Genomic DNA, 15507 nt, shown 5'->3' with positions numbered 1-15507 from the left:
TATTTAACTGCAGTAGTGTTTGATTATATTCTGCACAGTGAGAAAACCTGAAGTCATTTTCAAGGTCCACCATTTCTTACTTTTCAGTCGGGTCAAGTTTCTAAGCTTTCTAAATCTCCATTTTCTGGCTAATGAAAAGAAAATAGGATTCCACCGAGTCTCCTATCTACCTACTCCAGGACTACTGTGAGGATCAAATGAGATGAGGCACAGGAAAATGCTTCACAGACATTTGGTTAAAGTGTAAAATGTTTCCACCTGGCTATAAAGCAAGTCGTGTTTCTGGGCTGAAGAAACTCCAAAGAGGCTAGTCACTAGAGAGAGGAAGCCGGGGGTTGCTACGTGATGTCATTACCCGGCGCCCACAGTGACTGTTTCCAGGCTGGGCTGGGCTGGGCTGTGGGCCGCATTTTGTGCCATGGGTCTTGGCAGCATTGGCTGCAATTTGGTGGGGTGTTGCTCCAGGGTGGTGGCAGGGCCTGTGTCCCACTTGGGGGAAGCTGAGTGTTGCTTTGTTGGCACCAGGTCCGTGCTCCCATTTCTCTGTAAATGGCCAGTGTGTGTCACAGCAGCTCCTGCATTAAGCGTCTTCCCTCTGGTGGTCAGTGTGCATCATAGCAACTGGTTGGACAGTCAGACACTTAGCATATTAGCCTTTCATATATATAGATTGTTTTGTGTTGTTAATATTTATGTGTTTTTTTAAATAAATAGTTTTTTATCATCTTTTGTTCACATAGCAGTATATGTGTAAAATCCATGGACAGTGATGAAGAAGGCTGGGCTTAGAAGGCAGTGAGGGAAACTGGCAAACAGATTTCAAGACAACAACAGTGTTGATATAAAGAGAAAAAGGAAACTTACAAAAACAAGAAGAAATGGGCTAAAATATTATGAAAAGATTATCCTATATAATAAGAGAGGAATATACTAATTAGCCTTTACACCCTGAGGCGTAATGACCAAGTATGTCACGACCAGATCACGGATCAGCGGGAAGGTGGGCCAGCGAGGTACAAGCAGGCTGCAGAGAGCAACAGGAGGGGGCAGGGCAACAAGCTATGCGGGGGTGGGGGGGTGGGGGGGAGCTATAGGAGGGTGGGGCAGCAGGCAGAGAGCTTCAGGAGGGCGGCAGCGACCTACTGGCACACAGATTCGTGCACAGGGCTACTAGTATATAAATAACATCTTTCTCTACTAAAAGCTTTTAAGTAATAGAAGGGTTTGCCAAAGACAGCTGAGAATTGATGGTACTTGAGGTTAACAACATGTCCTTGGTGTGATTCAGCAAATGATAAACTAGGTCTTCCTTGATGGAGCAAAATAGAATAACTATGTTCAATGGTTCCTCCTCCAAGAGTCTTGGAAAGGTGGGACTTTCATTTCATTGGAAAGCGTGAAATGATTATAATGAGCAAGCCCCTTACCTACCTTAGCATCACTAACATACGTACCTTAACATGACCCCAGAGGTCATGAGAACTGTATTCTAGTACTTTTTGCAAGGACAGCTGAGTTTTTTAATGCTAATTGTTTAATTATTTTTGTTGTTTTTCCTTAAGGCTTGTAAATTTTACAGTTCCCAGTGGTACGTGGTAAACTACAAATATGAACAATATTCTGGAGATATTCGACAGTTACCTGGGTAAGAACCTATTATAAGTAGAGCTTGGGTTTTCCCAAATATAAAATATTTATTTGTTTAAGTTCTGCCATTGTTTATGAACACACATATGTTAATCTAGTGTCAAGGAATATTTTATACAATTTTAAAATAAGAATCACAATAGAATATTTTATTCAACAATGCAATGTTTATATAGTGACAAAAATTTGGAATAAGCTATAAATATACTTATTTAATTTTGAACACAGTTTGAAGATATTGTTATATCATTTTTTTGTGAGCTGTCCTTTCAATAGCAGACACAAGGTTAGAAAACTACAATTTGGATCAAAAATTTTTCTGACAATATTCTGTATATAGTGTTCAGATTTGCCACTGGTTCTGTGTATCTTCATGCTGGGATATCAAAAATCACTAAAATAGCCCTAGCCGGTTTGGCTCAGAGAATAAAGTGTTGACCTGCAGACTAAAGGGTCACAGGTTCGATTCCGGTCAAGGGCACATGCCCGGGTTGTGGGCTCGATCCCCAGTAGGGGGTGTGCAAGAGGCAGCCTATCAGTGATTATCTCTCATCATTGATGTTTCTATCTCTCTCTCCCTCTCCCTTCCTCTCTGAAATCAATAAAAATATATTTTTTAAAATTTACTAAAATAAGCAACCTCCACAGAAATGATATATGCCTTAAAAAAGCTAAAAGGGATAAATAAACACCTCCTTTTCTTTCTGGACTCTGCGGAAAATGAAGCCTTTAGGAGAAGGTGACTTTTTTCTTTACACTCTCAGAATGTCAGCTTCACAGAGAAGCTCACCTGAACTAAAGCAGTCACTGATGCAGTGTTTGTGTCCCCACTGAAGTAAAAACCCCCAAAGTGCAGGGAGCTTCCTTGCAGAATCCCCTTCAGGCCTATGAGAATGCCTAGCACACATTAGGTGTGCAGTAATTACTTATCAGATAAGTAAACTGAGTGAATGGCAAATTTCAAAATGCAGGATTCCTAGATGAGATTGGATGCTAAAATTTAAGGAGCTTAAATAAACTGGGATCTTTCAATGCATTGGTTCATCAAATTAAAATGATGCAAATAACCCAGAAAAACACTTGAGATAATTCAAAGATATGTTTTTATTAACACTTTCCTCAAGGGAAATATTGAGATGATACACATAGCATCTAACTTTTCATGGACACATGGCTCAGACTTGGGTTCCACTTTCCAAGATTTCCCTTGCCCCCCAAAAACATCTTTTCCAGATTAGGGTACTTGAAAGTGCTCTCAACTTCAAAATGCAGAATAGGAAGGAGGAGTTAGGCAATGGCTCTGAGAAGGTGGCATTTGAGCTCAGATGTGAAGTAACAGTTACTACCAGCACTGTGATCTTGGGAAAAGGTTCCTAGAGGGAACAGGATGGGCAAAGGCCCCGAGGTGGGAATAAGCATGGTCACTTGAACAGAATGATAATCAAGGAGGCTGGAGCTGAGGGTTGGAAAGAGAGTAGAGAAACGAAACTCTGGAAACCTAGGCAGGAGACATTGTGGGCCCTGGAAAGGAGCTTGGATTTTACTCTCATTGCAACAGAAGCCCATGAAATGTTTAACCAGGAGTGTGACATGATCTGTTTTACCTCTTCGAAAGATTACTTGTTCTACTCTATGGAAAAGGGGATTGCAGTGATGAGAATAGGAAAAAGAGAGGTGTGTGGGGGGGGTCATTTCTTTTGGAGTTGCATTACTATGAAGACCCAATGTTCCTCCAAATCAGCACATGTGTTTTGTTGTTGCTTTTTTAAAAAACAAACAGTGAACATTAACTTTTACCAAATCTCTGGACATTCCATTAGAGTCAGGTAACTTGTAATAGATAACTTTCTGCGACTGCTCATTAAGAAGGTCCCATCACACAGTTAGGTGTGCGTGAGTAATTCAGAACGTCTGGGTGTTAGCACACAAGTTTTATAGGTGCAATTGAAAAGCAAAGCATTTTTTCTCACATCAAGACTTCCTCTTTTCCAAAATAGTTCAGAGAAGTGGTTACAACTTGGAGGTTGTGCCCAAGCTATTGGGATACTGCATATGAAGTATAGAGAACAGTGTTTAGCCTTTCAAATAAATGACTCCGCTGTCTTTAGGTCTAATGAAATTTTTTGTGGCTTTATCCCCAAACATTGTTTTTCTTTTCTTATATTTGTGATGTCATAAATACAGCTGTCAGAGGGGAAGGGGTTTGGGAGGCTGTGTGCAAAGGTGGAGGGATTAAGAAAAAAACAACTCATAGACACAGAGAACATTATAGTGATTACCAGAAGGAAAGGGGATGGGAGGAGGTAGGAGAGGGTAAAGGGGGGATAAATGGTGATGGAAGGAGACTTGACTTGGGTGGTGAACACACAATGCAATATACAGATGATGTATTACAGAATTGCACCCCTGAAACTGTTAGTATAGTTAGCTAGCTTGCCATACCACAATCTCCCATGAGTGGGTCCTTGGAATGCTTTCCTCCTGATCTCATGGAAGAACCCAATTTCCACTGGCAACATTACCTATATAATTTTATTAACCAATGTCACCCCAATAAATTTAATGAAAATAAATGAAAGAAAAGATTGGTGGTATTTTTCCTCTATTAAGACAATAGAGAAAGCACCTATAGTAAATACAGAGTCTTGTTGAATTGGAATGCCCATAGAGCATAAGAAAAAAATCTTGAGAGAAGAAATGCAATAGGAACCAAAACATTGTTGAGAATTTTTTTACTTTAACTAAAGGAAGTGGAAGTTGATACCATGAATGGGGAAGAATAAGACTGTCATAAAGTAAGAAAGTTTAAAGAAAAAAAATATATATATATTCAAAATGAAAATCAGAATTTCTAGACTATAATCCAGAAATATAATCCTCACATAGCCCCTGAAATAATGAAGACTGTAACACTGATTAGCAAAACTGTTTTTAAAATTATTTTACAAAGCTAAGCACTCCCCACTGAAGACTTTAGGTCAGTAGTGGGGACAGATACTTTACTTGGGCCTTCTGAGGCTATTAGAAGTAAATCATTTTCATACCTCCTGTATTAGGAGAATTCTCCTGTGTCTGCTAACAATTAAAATTGATCATTTCTTTTTATGGGTTGCTGAGGTTATAAAATGAAAACTTGCAATTCAGTGAAAAAAGAGGTGTGTGTTTATATTCCTCATTTTTATTCTTAAATTTAAAATTATATTATTATTAAGGCTTAAGAACTCCACTTTTTTAAGTGTCTGTTTATAGGAAGATACTGGAGAAATGTGAAATGTAAAGCCTTCACACATAAGGAATAAAAAAAAATCGCTGAACTTGTGGTTCCAGAATGACATAAAATTGTATGATGCCAATGGAGCCAAGTATATATATTCAATGAGGAAAGGAGCATCTCTTTAACAAATGGTGTTGAGAAAACTAGACAGCACATGCACAAGAGTGAAACTAGACTGCTGTCTTACACCATGCACAAAAATTAACTCGAAATGGATCAAAGACTTGAATGTAAGACCTGAAGCCATAAAGCTCCTAGAAGAAAGCAGGGGGCATAAGCTCCTTAACATTGTTGTTGGCAATGGTTGTTTTTTGTTTTGTTTTTGACACTGAAATCAAAGGCAACAAAAGCAAAACTATAAAGTGGGACTACATCAAACTAAAAAGCTTCTGCACAGCAAAGAAAACTATCAACAAAATGCAAAGGTAATCTATTGAATAGAAGAAAATATTTACAAATCATATATCTGATAAGGAGTTAATATCCAAAATATACAAACTCAATAGCAAAAACTCATACAACTCAATAGCAAAAAACAAACAACCCCCCCCACACACACACAAAAGAAAACCAATCTAATTAAAAATGGAAAGAGGCTCTGAATAGACGTTTTTTTCAAAGAAAACATACAGATGTCCAACAGGTACATGACAATGGAAAGTAAAATCAAAACCACCATTAGCTATCTACTCATACCTGTTAGAATGTCTATTATAAAAAGACAAGAAATAACAAGTGTTAGTGAGGATGTGGAGAAAAGAGAACCCTGGTGTATTGTTGATGGGAAAGTAAATTGGTGCAGTCACTATGGAAACCAGTATGGAGGTTCCTCAAAAAAATTAAAATAATCCAGCAATTTCACTTCTGGGTATTTATCTGAAGAAAATGAAAACACCAGTTTGAAAAGATATATACATCCCTGCAGTGCTATTTACAATAGCCAAGATATAAAAACAATCTGTCTATTGATGGGTGAATGGAATACTGTTCCATCATAAAAAAAAGTGAAATCTCGCCATTTCCAATAACATAGATGGTTCTCAAGGGAATTATGCTAAGTGAAATAAGTTAGAGAAGGACAAATACCATATGATCTCACTTATATCGGGAATTTGAAAACAAACAAACAAAAAAGAAAAAACAAGCTCATAGATACAGAGAACAGATTGATGGTTATCAGAGGCAGGAGGTGGGGGAAAGCAAAATAGTTGAAGAGGATCAAAGGTATTTCCAGCTATAAAATAAATGTCATGGGGATGTAATGTACAGGATGGTGACTATAGTTAGTAATACAGTATTTGAAAGTTACTGAGAGTAGATATTAAAAATCCTCATCAAAAGGAAAAAAAAAAGTCTATGTATGGTGACAGACATTAACTAAACTTACCCCGGAGATCATTTTTGCATTATATATAAATCATTATATTGTACACCTGAAACTAATATATTATTTATCAATAATACCTCAATTTAGAAGATATATATGATGCCACTGATCACATTAATCCACGGGGTAAAACACAAAGATATATGACATATCTAAGTTTTTTACTACAGCTGTTTTGATATAAAGAAGAACATTTTACAGAATGTATTTTGTGACTGAATATCAAATACAATGTAACCAATTTGAGGTTCTGGATTAATTAGAATAGATTTTTTTAAATAAAAGAATGTTTTCTGAGTGCGCTAGGTTCCGTTTGTATGTTATCTCATTTAGCAGCATAATCCCACAGAGTAGGAACTGTTATCCTTGCTGTGTAAAGGAAACTGGGGCACTGAGAGGGATAGTAACTCACCTCTAATCTCACAACTGTAACCAAGGAGGCTCTCAAGCATCCCCAACCCTTTATGTGGGCGATGGGGGTAATTTGGGTGTAGAAGTGAGCAATGAAACTGCCTAGAAATGAGGGCTAATGTTGGGTTCAAACATCATACTGAGCCCTTTACTTCAGGATCCCAAAGATTCAGAGACCACACAGTGCTGCTGGGGGAAGAATGTTAAACTCAGGAGCAGGGGTGCTTATCTTTCCATGGTCTGTGAAAGGGTGAATAGTCTTTGCTTAATGGCCCTGCAGGCATGAGAGACTGAGTGGTGACATGGTTACTTAAAGGCAAGGAGGGTTGTGCTGTGCAGGGCAGTGAGACCCGAATGACTGGGAAAGATGACCCCTCAATAGCCCCCATACTTTTTCTTACATGGCTGCTCTCACCTCCTATTGCTCTCCTTCCCCGACTGTGCTCCAGCCCCCAGCCTTCCACTCCTGGGCACTCCAACTTGGTTCCTCCCGGGGACCGGTACTGTCGCCATTCACTATGCCAGAATGACCTCCCCCAGATCATCACATGGCCAGCTTCGGTTGAGTCTCAATTTAAATGGCCATCCGTGACCACCCTTTCTAAATCTGGTCTCTTCCATCCCTACTTGGATCAGTCTTTTCTCCGCCCCACTTTAAATTTCTTCACAACCGTTTTCACCCAGGGAAATTACCTTGTTTATGTATGCTTAATTATCTATTCTCTCCTTCCTTGGAATGCTCACTTCCTCAGGTTGGGGATTTGTTTTCTGGTATATATTATTGGGGGTCTTCTGTGTAGCAGGTACTATCTGGGTACGGGATCATTTACTGGCAAAGAATAACCTCCAAGAATTAAGGCAACTCTGCATTCCCATTGAATTTGATCAAGCAAACTCAGAATTAAGAAAAGCCAGCAATGAAAAGATATTCACTCACCCCCACCCCCACCCCCACGATAGGATATAAATTGACACACACAGGTCTGCACTTTTTTTTCTATGAACATAAGGTCAGCAAGAATATTGTTAGGGACTAATGGACTTGGCTGAGTGATGCTCTCTGGAATACCTTCAACATAGAAGATTCTTTGTGATGGGAATATTGAATGTGCCACTGGGCTTTTTCCTCTCAATAGTCAGATTGTGAGGTTGCTTCTACACAGTCTACATCATCTTAAAGAAAACAAATATGCCATGCAAATTCTACATGTAAAAATGTCTAACTAGGTATCAAGAAAGATCTGAACCTTGAATGATAATGTCAGGTTTCCATTCTGCCATGAGGTGTGAGACAGAATCAAGCCAAGGAAAACTTATTTCTGTCTTATATTTCCGTGTAGAGAGCCAGGTGTATGCTCTCACTCCCCTGAGCTGGTCGGTGATGCTATGACACAGAGGTGTTTCTATGCTACCGTGGAATTTCACAAAGTGAGCACAATTGCCAATAATGGATGCAGACTTTTGGGGAGACCATGGTTAGGGGAGCAGCACAGTCTAGTGGCCAGATCACAGATTTGTTTTCTGGAACACAGTTCTTCAAATGACTGCCTGTACCCTTGGGCATGTCATAAAAAGGGGAAGCAGAAAGGTAATGAAAATATCACATCAGCATATGGAAGAGGAAAATATAAACCATCAAACCTAAAAATTATCCTGCTCATCTTCATCCCATTCAGTGTGTAAATCTGCATAAATATTAACTCCACGGATTAAAATAGAGATTTATTTGCTGGGTTAAGATGTCAAGGTGTAGGGGAAGGTTAATACCTCCAAAGAAAATGGGATCCTCACAAGGTTACATTAGTTTATTAAAAAACGCAGTAGTTGTTACCCAGGAAACAGCTGAAAATGAAAGCCGTGTCTCAAATGACAAATCAGAACCTTTATTTTTGTTTTAATATTAGAGCAGAGTACAAGCCAGAGAAACTTCCTTCACATTCCTTTGAGGTTGACCATGAAGATGCTGATAAGGATGAAGTAAGTAAATTGTTGAAAGTGAAATGTTTAAAACATGAGGATAATTAGTGCCTGTCTTTCACTTGAGTGTTCCATGTTCTGAACAGTTTTTCATCAAGCTGCAGTAACTGTTTGTATGAGGGCTTTTAGTCAAAATGAGTCACGTTTGTTTTGAGATTGAACATGATTATTTGAGATGAGTCAAAGAGAGAAAAAGAGGCTCATTTTTAAGTGCAAGTGCAGAAGATCTGGGATTCACAAAAGATTGCAGTCATGCTAATGATGCTTTTGTACAGGATACCACCTCCCACTCGTCTTCCAAGGGCGGTGGTGGAGCGGGAGGAACTGGAGTTTTCAAGTCTGGCTGGCTCTACAAGGGGAATTTCAACAGCACCGTGAACAATACCATTACTGTGCGGGTAAGGAGACATCAGGTGGCATCTTTGTGTCTGCCACCTTTCCCGACACCCCTTCTTCGGTCGGAGCACAGAGGAGAGCCATTTGCATTGAGTTTATGTTCTGTGTCATATTTTATTGATGAGAAAGGAGTGTGCTCTTCTCTCAAACAGCACCCTACAGGTGTCGCACTCCTGGAGGAATTAGAAAAAATGCTAGTTTCTGTGAGTAATAGGACACTGCAACCTCAACTACCTTCTTGTATCTTTTCCATTATTTAGTCATTCAAAAAGCGCTACTTTCAGCTGACTCAGTTGCCTGATAGCTCCTACATCATGAATTTTTACAAAGATGAAAAAATATCCAAAGAACCCAAAGGCTGCATCTTTTTGGATTCCTGTACAGGCGTGGTGCAGGTGAGTAGGAATCTTTTTTCCCTCTTGGGTTTTTTTTTTTTAAATCAAAGAGTATGTTCATCCAGTCATCAGTTATTTTTTCCACAAATATTTATGGAGTATCTGAGATGAGCCAAGAATTGTTCTAGACCCTAGGGATTCAGTGGAGAACAAGACAACCTTGATTCCTGCTTTCACAAAACTTACTTTCAATAAAGGAAGAAAAAAACAGAAAAAAGGCAAAGAAATAAATAAACAATAGAATCAGTTGGTGAAATCTGGAATAAAGAAAATAAACAGGGATACTGAAGGGAGATAGACAAATGATGACATTGGAAAAGAATGTTAATTTTCTAGAAGTGAGAAAAGTATGTTTGAAGAGAAAGTATTTGATCTAGAGACTGAAAAATGAGCAGGGCAGTGCATGCAAAGGTCCTGAGGCAAGAGCACGTCTTATATATTCGAGGAAAATGGACACCTGTGTAGCTGCATTAGAGAACCGCTGAACTAAAGAATTTTGTAAGATAACATGTAAATCATATCACTCAAAAGATACACTTCATAAATATTATCTTTATTATTAGATATGAGATAGTAAATTTATAATGTGCATATACATCATCTTCCTTCTAAGAGGAGGTTTCCCTCACAGACAAGGATTACATTGATTCCCAAGAGCTTAATTTAAGAAACAGACATAGTGCTTTTAACAGACAATGCTCTTCTGCAACCTCTTGATCTTCAGACTATTGTCCTTAATATTCAATTTGGCACGGACCACGGTGGCAAAGGGCAGCAGATAATTCCACAGACCTCATTTGGACCTCTTACTTTCAAGACATTTATTCTTTCTACTCTGATTAAATAGCTATCCTTATTCCCTCTTACATAAAAATTGAAGCAATCAAGTGTTTTAGCAATCTTACCTCAAATTTCACATTATTATTGTCTCAATGTGTTAAAAAAATAAAAAAGCCCTAGCCGGTTTGGCTCAGTGGGTAGAGCATCAGACTGAAGGCTCCAGGGTTCAATTCTGGCCAAGGGCATGTATCGGTTGCAGGCTCCTGGTCCTGGTCAAGGACCTTCGGGAGGCAAACAATTGATGTGTCTCTCACATCGGTGTTTATCTCTGTCTTTCCTTCTTTCTTCCACCCTCTCTAAGAATCAATGGAAAAAATGTCCTTGAGTGAGGATTAAAAAACAAACAAATAAAAACACCTCAGAGAGATAAAATACCTTTCCAAGTCACAGAACTAATAAATGGCAAAATTAGATCTGAGGCACAGGAATGTCCAAAATTACAAAAATATGCCCAAGAAAATCCTTTGGTTATTATACATGAAGTGGACATACCTGCACACATACACACATACATTTATCCTGTGTAAGCCACATGGGCACAGGAAACACTATAAAGATGTATTTATGTGCGGTTCTAAACAGTGCATTTTAGATGTAGGGTTTACTTCATCAAATGTATATTGAAATGCTTTCTATATGCAAGGCATTGTGGGAAAGCCACATATGAATTAGATGTGGTTTCTGTCTTCAAAGAGCTTCCAGCCTGTAGGAGGATGAACAGAAAAATATATATATATCGTGTGTAAAAATAAAGCATAAATGACTCATTTCAATTAGGTTCTGATAATACATGCAAGAGTGAAATTCTATTTATCGCTGATGATGATAAATTGCATTATATTACATTATACATAGTATATATGTGTTAGTTCCATTTATTTGTTTATTGACACTCCATTACACTAGAATGTAAGTTAAAGGAGGGCAAGCACTTTACATGTGTTTTTTAATGCTATGTACTTGGCACATAGAAGGTACCTAATATTGTTTATAAATGAACAAATAAACATACAGAGAATGGACAGAATTGCACGGGTGGCAGCCAGCAATACCAGTAACCTGGAGTTGATGTTGTGTGTTTCCTTTTAAAACTCTTCTTTAGTTTCTGAAAAATTCTGTATCTAGCACCATTGCTGGTGTGATGGAATATTTTGTTTGGGTAAGTTCTTTCTTCGACATTCAGTCCTCCATTGGCTTTAGTGGCGTCCTTGGAGTATCTATTTCGAAACTTTTCCAGATGAACACTGTAGAAACAGACCAGTTTGCTACAACTCATTAAACACATCAGATGGCATCAGGCCACATTCAGTTTCCTATTGTTTATGAAGCCGTGTAGGTGGGCTGTGGTGAGCTTGGATGAGCAAAGTAGTTGCAGTGGATACAAAGAGCACTGATTTCATGGAAACAGGGGAACATTGGGGGAGTGAAATGAGTATGATTACTTTATGAATGCCATTGTAATGACTTAACTATTGCATTTCAAGATTATTAAAATGTTCCATTGATTTTTCTATTTCTGTCCTTTCTTTTTTGCTAGTTGATATGCCATTATTTTGGAGAGTGAGATAGAAAACCACTTTAGACATCTTAGTCCTCTCCAACATAAACCTCTCAACACTGAAAGCGGTTCTATTTCTCTCCAAATTTAAAAAAAATAATTTGGTGTCTGAGCAGTTGTAAATGGAATATTTATTTTATTTATAAATACCACCTCTTTGTGAGAACCAAGGGATGGCTTATAATAATTCGCACAAAGTTTTAAAAAATATTTGTAATAATATTGTTGAACTTGGCAACAATATTAAATTTATTTGATGTACAGAATGCAATTTAGGAAATCAACATTTTTTAAATATTTCATAATGTTTTCTTTCTAACATTTTTATTAGTTTCTTAGCAGCAGCATTGGAAAGCAGGTTGCAGCTTGATCCACTTTTAACTTGGACCCAGTATTAGCAGTTTGCATAGCTGCATCTCCCAGTACTCATGATTTACAACATCAGATTAGTCAAGGAGACTCTTTAACTTGTTTGTTTTCAAGACAGCACTGAGATTGGCTTGCATTTGCAATTGTCAAATAATTAACAATATCCTAGCCCAGTGGTCGGCAAACTCATTAGTCAACAGAGCCAAATATCAACAGTACAATGATTGAAATTTCTTTTGAGAGCCAAATTTTTTAAACTTAAACTATATAGGTAGGTACATTGTTATTAACTTAATTAGGGTACTCCTAAGGCTTAGGAAGAGCCACACTCAAGGGGCCAAAGAGCCGCATGTGGCTCTCGAGCCACAGTTTGCCGACCACTGTCCTAGCCAACTAGAACTCTGGGCATTTCTAGTTTTTCCCTTTTTGTCTATTTCTCTTCCTGTGGGATTCGTTTTTTGTTTGTTTGATTTTTTTTAAAAAAAGAAACCTGTCTCTCTTTTTTATATGTGCTATCAGCCAACTTGTCTTTGTCCTTAGGCAGTCTGTGTCACTGAGGTCACAGGAGGTTCAATGGACCTCCTTGGACAGAAGCCCAGGAAGCTTGTGTGAGGGTGTATGGAGGGAGTCTGCTCACTCTCCCTGCGGGGAGCGCGGCTTCTAAGAACTTGCATTCTTAAAGAGGCTGCCTAGATGTTGGCTTTGCACACAGTAGTTTGAGGCCACTGCCTTTCTGGTGACTCCTCATTCTGTTTACACTGCAGCCAAATAATTTTTTCCAAATGCAGCTCTGGACTTTTACTTGCCAAAGCCATCCTGCCCTGTGCTCTCATGAGACCAGCTATATTCTCATATGCCAATAGCAATTCTGTTCTCAAAAAACATATTAATACCTTGACTTTATACCTTTTCTTCAACATATTCATACAAAATGCGAGTACATTTATCTCCCAATATCACACTGTGTTTCATTGGTTAAGGCCTGTCTCCCTGTTCTGCCGGGGCAGAGACTTTGTTTCTTCCTGACACAAAATGCAAACGCAATAGACACCTCTTTATGAGTGAATGTTATCACTGCACTGAGCACTGAGGACAGTGAGGCAGCTTCTGCTCTAATCAAGCTCATGGACAAATAAAAGAGCCAGCCTGCAAGTGAGTCATCACAAGGCAAGGAAATAATACCTTTGACAATAGTACAAAAGTATAGACGGGAGCAAATAACTCGTCATTGGAAGAGTGCAGAAAATAGCATTTGAACTGTGACATTTTACAGTGAGAATCACACGTAGCTTTTAAACTGATTCTTCTTTCTCCTTCAATTTCCAAATTTAACTTTTCCTTGAGGCATTTATGTTGTCTCACTGTCTATTCTCAGCACATGGAAAATCTATTACCTCCAGGCCACAGCTACCCGTTGGTGGGTGATTGTGCCAGGGAGGTAGCAAGGAAGGAGGATGGCATTCACTGAGCATCTTCTTTATACCCGGGTCATCTCAGTGGGTGTTAAAGTCTAAAGAGGTTATTTCCCCTTTCTACCACTTGCTACCCATGTAATTCCTAGCTTACCTGCCCAAGCCTCAGTGTCATCATATGATAAATGGAATAATATGATTTTTCACACAAAGGTTGTTGGGAGATTTAAATAAGATAATGACTGTAACATGTTCAGCACAGTGCCTGGTATACAGATGGCGAGTATTTAGTAAGTGTCCTCTTTGTAGTTGTAATTGTGCTGTGGAAGTTGAAAGGAACAAGTTATTTTGGGAGAGTGTCTGAAGGCATCCCAAAGAAAAAGGACATTGCCAGGAGGATATTCAAAATTACTTTTTGTTGCCACCAAGAAGAGCAACCCTATTCCCATAAAATAATTTATACTTTGATATTTATCTACAATTACACACGATAGTAACACTCCCATCTTCTGGTTCTTCTCCAGTTTGTGTTTTACTTATACAAAGTTGAGTTATCATGAGTATATAGGCTTTGCTTTATTATAGTGTGGGGGCTCTAAAGATTTTAGAACAGTGTTAGAATACCTATATCAGAATTACAGATTGATTCATACCCATCTAAATTTGTGTCCTATTTTGGAAAATTTCTTTATGTTACTTACCTATATGGAAAACTTTGGAACCATCAGGAGCCCATGAAATATGTCTCCCACGCTCTAAGACTTATTTATCTGGTGTTTTTTCTTTCTTTTTGTACCAAAGAATAACAGACTAAGAAAATATGCCTTTGAATTGAAAATGAATGACCTGACCTATTTTGTGCTGGCGGCTGAAACGGAGTCCGATATGGATGAATGGATCCACACCCTCAACCGCATCCTGCAAATCAGCCCTGAGGGACCCCTTCAGGGTCGGAGGAGCACAGAGCTCACCGAACTGGGGCTGGGTAAGAGCACATCACCAACCCCTTCCATCCTTTGCAAAGTGTGACCTGTGTATTTGGGTCATTTAAACTCCTAGAAGCTATAGTAGCTGGCAGGTCTAGCTCATCCATCCCTGAGCTCCAAGAAATTGTCCCTAAATTTTTACTTGTACTGAATAGTGAGTGTCACCACACATAGGTACAATTTTGACTGGACGAACAGTGATTAAGGCTGATGGCCAGCAAATGATGTTGGGAAGCATTTTTCATCAGCATAAAAAATGTACCCAGATCTGATGAGATGTCACCCTGGAGGTGTTTTATAGCTCTTCTTTAAATTTAATTAATTAACAGTATACTCTGTGAAGGCAAATATGCATTACTTCCTTTTAATTGAAAGGAGTGTCATCTATGCCTTTTGACCATACTGAGATCTGCTTATGTATATGTGAAAGTTCCATAAATTTGACATAGTATTAGAGATTTTTATAAGAAAATAAATTTTTCTGCCCATCCTAATTCCCTCAAAAAGATTCAAATTCACTCCAGGCAAAGAGAAGGGAGCAAAAGAGAGGAGAGAAGGAGTGCAAAGAATGGTAGATAAAGCAGATCTATAATTATGTGGAAAACAACTTCACCTTTAGAGTCAATCATTCCTCCCAAAGGAAACTATTTTAAGGCATCTTGCACTGCATCGTGGTACATGAGAAAACAAAGTGTCTTTAAGTTCTAGTAGCCTAAGTATCATGTGCTTTTAAGTGAACAAGTCATGGGATAATGAGGAAGAAAATCATTGTTGCTTTTAACACCACTTCTGTGTACCATAGTAGGTGTTTTACATTCATGATTTACTTAATAATATTCAACTAGAAAATTAGTG

General features: G+C 38.4%; 1 protein-coding gene across 1 annotated transcript in view; it reads left to right on the top strand.

Annotated features, from left to right (window-relative positions):
• The window catches only part of DOCK10 (dedicator of cytokinesis 10), a 162517-nt gene that overhangs the window by 68811 nt on the left and 78199 nt on the right, over positions 1-15507 (top strand). Inside the window, exons 4-8 of the mRNA XM_006082773.3 lie at positions 1563-1645; positions 8624-8696; positions 8972-9094; positions 9353-9487; positions 14468-14651. Of these exons, the coding sequence (XP_006082835.1) occupies positions 1563-1645; positions 8624-8696; positions 8972-9094; positions 9353-9487; positions 14468-14651 (598 nt within the window). The remainder of the gene's footprint in view (positions 1-1562; positions 1646-8623; positions 8697-8971; positions 9095-9352; positions 9488-14467; positions 14652-15507) is intronic.

The sequence above is a fragment of the Myotis lucifugus genome, unplaced genomic scaffold, assembly GCF_000147115.1.
Source record: "Myotis lucifugus unplaced genomic scaffold, Myoluc2.0 scaffold_3, whole genome shotgun sequence".
Taxonomy (NCBI): Eukaryota; Metazoa; Chordata; class Mammalia; order Chiroptera; family Vespertilionidae; genus Myotis; species Myotis lucifugus.
This window is presented reverse-complemented; position numbering and strand designations above follow the sequence as displayed.